The sequence below is a fragment of the Trachymyrmex cornetzi genome, unplaced genomic scaffold (genome assembly GCF_001594075.2).
Source record: "Trachymyrmex cornetzi isolate Tcor2-1 unplaced genomic scaffold, Tcor1.1 scaffold384, whole genome shotgun sequence".
Taxonomy (NCBI): Eukaryota; Metazoa; Arthropoda; class Insecta; order Hymenoptera; family Formicidae; genus Trachymyrmex; species Trachymyrmex cornetzi.
The window spans coordinates 54,150-61,533 of NW_017298575.1; the positions used below are offsets into that span (position 1 = coordinate 54,150).

Sequence of the window (7,384 nt, forward strand, 5' to 3'; positions counted from 1 at the left end):
TATATATAATATATTTCTATATATGTTTACATATGTAAAATATGTAAAATATATTAAAATTTTAAACATTTTTGAAAGCCTGGGATATAATATCGAACTTATATCCCAAAGCTCTGATTGGACGGCTCGTATTCTCTGTTGCCTGTGCCTATTGCCTGTGTCTATTGTGTTTCCAGCTTAACAACACTGCCGCATGCCGCGCGGAGCAGTAGAAGACACCTGACTTCACCTCCAATCCAACTGGAGGCTTCAAACAAAATAAAGTTCTTTAACGCTTAATAACTTGTTTTGCAAAGCAGAAAAAGTCAGGAAAACTGCCGCGCTTTTCTGCCAGATTCTTTCGTTTTGAGTGAAAACGCGTTGAATGAGTATATTTTTATTAAAATTTGAGTTGAGGAAGCGATTCTGAATAATTACCGACATTTAAATATAGCCTGTAAATATATATAAATATTATACATGCGCATGTAACAGTGTAAACGACAATATGAAGTAAGTACGAGCTTTAAGTCAAATGAAATATTTTGCTCGTTATATATTTATTTACAATATCCATTTCTGCTACAGGATAAGCGTTGACGGATTAATTGTATATTTCCCGTATGATTATATTTATCCAGAGCAATATGCATACATGCACGAGCTCAAACGTGGTCTGGATGCCAAGGTATCACTTATTCTTGCATTTCACTGATGCTGTGATTTTGAATATTGTGATTAAATTCTGTGCTTTAGGGACATTGTTTGTTAGAGATGCCTTCAGGTACTGGCAAAACGATAACTTTATTGTCACTTATTGTGGCATATATGCTGGAGCATCCATTAGATGTAACAAAGTTGATTTATTGTTCCCGGACAGTGCCAGAGATAGAGAAAGTTATAGAGGAGCTAAAGAAACTTATAGATTATTATGAGAAAGAAACCGAAAGCAAACCGAAAATTGTCGGTCTAGTTCTTAGCTCGCGTAAGAATATGTGTATTCATCCCGAGGTAATTAAAACTGTTTTAAAAACTGATTTTTGTAGGTGCATATTAAAATGAATTGCATTTTTATACATAGGTCAGTAGAGAACGAGAAGGTAAAATTGTAGATGGCCGTTGTCATTCTCTTACTGCATCATATGTACGAGAGAGACATAATTATGACGAATCTACTCCGATTTGTAATTTTTACGAAGGATTTGATATGGAGGGCAAGGAACAAATTATGCCTCCTGGTATTTACTCCATCGATGATTTGAAAGAATACGGGAAATATCGTAATTGGTGTCCATACTTCCTTGCAAGATTTACAGTAAAAAACTTCAGGAATCTTTTCATTTGTTCTTATAAACAATTTAAACAATAAGTAGATATATAATTGATAATCGATATTTAACACTTTCAGATTTTGCATGCACAGATTGTAGTGTACAGTTATCATTATTTATTGGATCCAAAGATCGCTGAGACTGTATCAAAAGAGTTAAGCAGGAGTTCAGTAGTTATCTTTGATGAGGCTCATAATATTGGTATAAAAATTAACATTACATTTGTTTATCGACACTTAAATAATTTGCAACAAAAATTACATTTTTATCAATTTTAGATAATGTCTGCATTGATTCCATGAGTGTAAAGATAAACAGAAAGGCAATGGAGAAAAGTACAGCTAACATACAACTCTTAGAGAAAACTGTAGCCGAGTAAGTATTTCAAAATCTTATATATCATATCTTTTTCAATTAGCACTGTAGCCTAAATTGATCCTCAAGCTTCTGGAAAAACAATCCTATCCAGTATTTCTTGCATATAGTGTTTTAGGATTTATAAGAGATTATTGTATTTTGATACAGAATGAGATTATTGTATTTTAATACAGAATGAGATTATTGTATTTTGAAACAGAATGAGACAAGAGGATGTAAATAAATTGAAGGAAGAGTACGAAAGATTGGTCGAAGGTCTGAGAGATGCTCAATTCCAGAGAGAAACTGATGTCATCTTAGCCAACCCTATTTTACCGAATGAAATACTTGAAGGTTAAAAAAATTGTATTTTTTAAATAATGTACATCTCATACATGTAAAATGTTCAAACAATTTTCATTTTTTTTACAGAAGTTATTCCCGGTAACATAAGAAATGCGGAGCATTTTGTTAGCTTTTTGAAACGATTTGTTGAATACTTAAAAACTCGTTTACGTGTTCAACACGTCGTGCAAGAATCACCCGCAGCATTTCTTAAGGATATCCAAGCGAAGGTTGCTATTGAACGAAAACCTTTGCGATTTTGCGCCCAAAGATTAGCATCCCTCTTACGCACTATGGAGATAACAGATCTAACAGATTTCTCTCCGATAATCCTAGTGACGCATCTTGCGACATTAGTCTCTACATACACGCACGGCTTCACAATTATAGTGGAACCATTCGACGATAAAACGCCAACAGTATTGAATCCAATTTTACATTTTAGCTGTCTAGATTCTTCCATTGCTATCAAACCCATATTCGATAGATTCCAGTCTGTGGTAATCACTTCCGGGACGTTGTCCCCATTGGATATGTATCCCAAAGTTTTAAACTTTCATCCGGTTATTATGTCATCGTTTACAATGACATTAGCTAGACCGTGTCTTTTACCTATGGTAAGTTAAAAAAAATATTAGAAATAAATGATTTAATGTTTTATTAATACTTTATCTGTTTATGCTTTCTTAAAATCAGATCGTTGCTAAAGGTAACGATCAAGTTGCCATTTCGTCTAAATACGAAACACGAGAAGATGTGGCTGTTATAAGAAATTATGGTCAATTGTTAGTCGAATTTGCTGCGACAGTGCCCGACGGTTTAGTCTGCTTTTTTACGTCATATTTATATATGGAATCCGTAGTAGCCGCATGGTATGTACATAGATGATTACAAATGAAATATATTACGCTGAAATTTTATAAGAATTTATAAATGCCATAGGTATGATCAAGGAGTTGTGGATCAACTTCAGAGGCATAAATTATTGTTTATCGAAACTCAGGATTCAGCGGAAACCAGTCTAGCTCTGATCAATTACATAAAGGCTTGCGAGAACGGTAGAGGAGCTGTTCTACTTTCGGTGGCGCGTGGAAAGGTGTCCGAAGGCGTTGACTTTGATCATCATTTGGGCAGAGCCGTGCTGATGTTTGGCATACCTTACGTATACACACAGTCACGTATCTTGAAGGCGCGTTTGGAATATCTCAGAGATCAATTTCAAGTAAATCCATAAAACCATTATAAAACATTTCTACTTACTTGAACAAGGTATATATATATATATATATATATGTGTGTGTGTGTGTGTTTTTTTGTAATGTTTCCTCAGATTCGAGAAAACGATTTCTTAACTTTTGATGCCATGAGACACGCCGCACAATGCGTAGGACGTGCGATCAGAGGGAAAACGGATTACGGTATCATGGTGTTTGCAGATAAGGTATATTTCTTTAAGAACAATACGTCATATTTATAAAAATATTTTTGCATTTTATAATATAATGACATTTCTGTACTTTTATCACTGTAGAGATTTTCAAGAGTAGATAAACGAAGCAAATTACCGAAATGGATACAGGAACATTTGAATGATAGTTTATGCAACTTATCAACCGAAGAAGCTATACAAGTAATATTAATTTTTCGTTTGGTAGCAGGTGCTGTGATTAGTAATTAAAATTTGACAATTTATCTAGTAATAATGTTTATTTCCAATTTTCAGATCAGTAAAAGATGGTTACGACAAATGGCACAGCCATTCACGCGTGAGAACCAACTTGGATTGTCATTATTGACGAAAGAACAACTCGAGAAAGAAGAGGCTGCCAAGATTGAACAAAAGGCTCAGCAAAATTGATAGTACAACATTGGCACCAAGCTGAGCAGTCCGTTTTACTTAGGCAAAGTGATCTGTGTTATTTACAGAAAATATATTTCATATGCAGCTTCCTGTACAAAGGCCTATTTATAATTTGTACTTTCAATTGCAACTGTATTATAAGGAATGTAAAATATAAGATATACTTTTTCCAATAGCGGCAAGAGTATTTATCTCGTTGACTTAAGCTTACGTTACCAGATTCCACAATCTCAGTAAGATTCATTAAGAAACATGCGATGCAATTAAAAAAATTTTAATAAAGTATTATAGAGTGGACTTTAACAGCGTAGAAAATACAGTTGTATATCTATAAATATAATTTATTCGATGTATCACCACCTCACAAGAACTTGATCACCGTCCTGTATTGAATAGTAACTAAGTTCTTGCAAAGGTTTATCCAATGAGATTTCATTGTTTGATAGCTGAAATGTTACAACATAATATTATTTATATCATTGATTAATAAGTATAATTGTTTTTTGTATAACATTAAACTTACATTTCGTGGGATAAACGAAAGAGCCGGAATTTTCCCGCCAGTTTTAAAAAGTCTTTGAGCAAGTCCAATCATTTTTTGAACTTCCATATCTTTAAGTAACTTCCTCTTTATTCCTCTAGGTTGACGCGGATCATCTGGGCAAACAAACTCCACAGTTATCACATTTGAAATCATTTCTACTTTCGGCTTAGCCGAAGGAATATCTGCAATCCCATATTCTGAAAGTGTAAAATAGATCTTTATTTTACAAGAAATCGTAATTACGTTTTGTTGAATTCTTTGTTGGTGTAAAAAATAAACTTTATACGTACTATCGACTAAGATAGGATATTGTGGATGTTCATTTATAAAAGATGTTCTTTTCTCCAAATTACTTTCAGTTTCTAACCACAATGGTAAATATAATTTTAAATAATCATACTCGGCACCTCTCCTTTCATCATGAAGTATCTCTGTACCATTTAAGATCTTTAATTTCGCTATTCTTGCAATTACCAATTGTCGAGCAGTCTCTACTGTTTCATTTTCCAAAATGGGATTTCCTCTGAATTTTAACTCTTCCAGGTTTGATAATTTATCCAATTCGCTAATGGATTGCCACTAAAATTGTCAGAAATTTCAACTGCATAAATGCAAAAAATGTATTTTTCCGATTGATACTATCTATGAAAATTTATTACCTCTGATATGTGATTTTCCGAAATATGTAGTTGACGTAGAATAGGAAATGAAGCAGTCTTATCTGTTGATGTTGATGAAAATCTAATTCTATCTATTTTGTTTAAATTCAAATTAAGATATTCTAAGCTGTAAAAAGAATTTCTCTTAGTTATATAAAACATCAATTTCATGCTTTTTAAAAAATAAAGAAATTGAATAAAAAAAAGAGGACACCTAATATTGTGTAATACAACTTACCATGGAAGGGAATCTAGTTTAAGTATCTCGTCCCAATTTGATATTAAATTTCCTTCAAGTATTAATGTAACTATTTTCATTAAATTAGTATTTGCATAAGTCATATCGTCTATAGTCATAACAATATTAAAAGAAACTGAAAGTTCTTCGATCAACGGAAACATGGATATACATTGTCGAATATCAAACCAGTTATAATTCATTCTAGCTATAGTTAAATGCTTAACTGTTGAAAATGAATCTTTTAATGCTGTCATATCTTCTATAGGCAGATGATTTTCACTGTAAAAATAATAAAACAAATTTTTCCTACACTTGCAATATATATCGATACTTCTAACACTGTTCAATTACTTCCTTACTCACCTAACATTAAGACGCATCAGAGAACGAAGTTGGGAACATACATTTGCTACAATTTTCCACGAGTTTATCAAATTTCTAGATAAATCCAGTTCTTCCAAATTAGGACACAATTTTTCTAATTCTTGTGGCTCTCCTGCATTGGATACACACTGTTCCCTCAGCCACACTATTTTTAGTTGGTCAAACTTACTCTGCTTTTTATTCACTTTGGAAAAGCCGACAAGCTCTAAAAATGGCGCGTTCATTTCTTTTCTTAAAGTCGATACTTCGTCCCTGTCTATGCCTGCTAATTCATCGTCAATTAGCCCATAACGCATTTTGATGGCTTGTGGACAAGATATCCCAAATTTGGCTTTGCCTGGTCGTATGAAAGAGCCTGATGTGGAATGTCTTGAAAATTATATGCAAAATTATAGATTATTGCTACTGTTGTTGCAAAAAATATTATCAATTCCTTCATTTTACCTGGCTTGAAAATACTCTACACCTTCGTAAGTGCCATTGTGTTTGCCACGAGTCAAATCGTCCCAGTCTATTCCCAACCACTCTCCCTTGGTATTTCCAACGGGTCCAACGTATTTCAACGTACCTCGATATCCGTCGCACTCGATACGGCTTGGGATCTCATACTTTCTATCCTCTACCATACCTAAAAATATTAGAATGACAATCATCCTGCAATGAAGGAATATGAGGGAGTGTAGTCCTTTAATTGCGACGATTAGGTTTGACAAATCAATCACGATATGCAGATGCTGTTAATACGTAAGAATTTTATTAAGAAAACGTACCTATCAGAGAATACAGATTGTTTCAGATTGCGGCTGACAGCTTAACCTCTAACTCAGAAACGCACATTGAGGAAATATGGAAGAAGCAAAATCGCGCAATATCGCTGCGCACGAGAAACACGTGAATATTAGGATTATCAGGGAGTATGAAAAGTAATATCAGAACAAAATATTAGAACAAGATGAATTATATACAGTGATTCGCTGCCTCTCTCTCTCTCTCTTATATTTCGCGAAAACTTCGCTGTGAAGACACCCACTATCCACACATCGCCCGCGCTTGTGTTATCCGTCATGTATAAGTATATATACACATATATAATAATGGCTTCCGCACACTGGACGTGGAAATGTTTGCCGCGCGACAAAATGCGACGCGGTAACCAATGAACATGTTAGAAGCTACAAGCTTACTGGCTACCGCGTTACATTTTGTTACACGACACTGATAAGCGTTTCCGCGTCCAGTGTGCAGGAACCATTAACGTGTGTACTGTATAGTGTATACATATATGCGTCTGAAATTGTATCGAGATATATCTACATATTTTTTGCAACGTACATGTAATTTGAATCATTTAAAAATTTAATTTTCAAGAAATATGTTTGCTTTTTTCATAATATACAACGTAATTTCTTCCTTTTGAATTTAATATCGACTTAATATTATTAAATGTACAGTAAAATCTGTGGACCATTTGGAAACGAAAAATAAATATTTTGATTTTATTTGTTGAGAATTCTGTTACATACTCTACACATACAACATAATATAATATAAAAAAAATATACAATTGTGCTAAAAGATATATAGTGCGCATAAATACGTATCATTTTCACTCGCGTTAACTTATATATAATGATTCTGGTTCCTCACATCTATACTGAGTCTATATAAAATATATATATATAT

General features: G+C 33.4%; 2 protein-coding genes across 3 annotated transcripts in view; one reads left to right on the plus strand and one right to left on the minus strand.

The window, feature by feature from the left end:
• The first annotated feature begins 398 nt into the window (after nucleotides 1-398).
• Xpd (general transcription and DNA repair factor IIH helicase subunit XPD) lies at nucleotides 399-3,887 on the plus strand. Of its 2 annotated transcripts, none has more exons than XM_018511681.1 (13): nucleotides 399-492; nucleotides 568-667; nucleotides 736-990; nucleotides 1,061-1,294; nucleotides 1,388-1,511; nucleotides 1,589-1,685; nucleotides 1,888-2,021; nucleotides 2,100-2,629; nucleotides 2,709-2,884; nucleotides 2,955-3,234; nucleotides 3,343-3,453; nucleotides 3,544-3,642; nucleotides 3,736-3,887. In XM_018511681.1, exons 1-13 carry the CDS (start codon nucleotides 488-490, stop codon nucleotides 3,868-3,870), a joined length of 2,280 nt encoding a protein of 759 aa, XP_018367183.1. In that variant the 5' UTR covers nucleotides 399-487; the 3' UTR covers nucleotides 3,871-3,887. The 2 variants fall into 2 exon arrangements, with proteins under 2 accessions (XP_018367183.1, XP_018367185.1); XM_018511683.1 differs by having other exon boundaries at nucleotides 3,544-3,637; nucleotides 3,731-3,887.
• Nucleotides 3,888-4,174: 287 nt separating this feature from the next.
• Glo1 (Glyoxalase 1) overlaps nucleotides 4,175-7,384 on the minus strand; it is a 6,569-nt gene continuing 3,359 nt past the window's right edge. The window contains exons 6-12 of the mRNA XM_018511688.1: nucleotides 6,146-6,329; nucleotides 5,681-6,070; nucleotides 5,315-5,596; nucleotides 5,077-5,203; nucleotides 4,708-4,996; nucleotides 4,397-4,614; nucleotides 4,175-4,319 (exon numbers count right to left, since the gene is read on the minus strand). Of these exons, the coding sequence (XP_018367190.1) occupies nucleotides 4,227-4,319; nucleotides 4,397-4,614; nucleotides 4,708-4,996; nucleotides 5,077-5,203; nucleotides 5,315-5,596; nucleotides 5,681-6,070; nucleotides 6,146-6,329 (1,583 nt within the window). The 3' untranslated portion in view covers nucleotides 4,175-4,226. The remainder of the gene's footprint in view (nucleotides 4,320-4,396; nucleotides 4,615-4,707; nucleotides 4,997-5,076; nucleotides 5,204-5,314; nucleotides 5,597-5,680; nucleotides 6,071-6,145; nucleotides 6,330-7,384) is intronic.

Bases quoted from the DNA above. Each gene is read 5' to 3' on its own strand.
- Xpd (XM_018511681.1), top strand. The intron at 991-1,060 runs GTAATTAAAACT...TTTTATACATAG, and splicing joins ATATGTGTATTCATCCCGAG to GTCAGTAGAGAACGAGAAGG. The intron at 1,512-1,588 runs GTATAAAAATTA...TATCAATTTTAG, and splicing joins TGATGAGGCTCATAATATTG to ATAATGTCTGCATTGATTCC.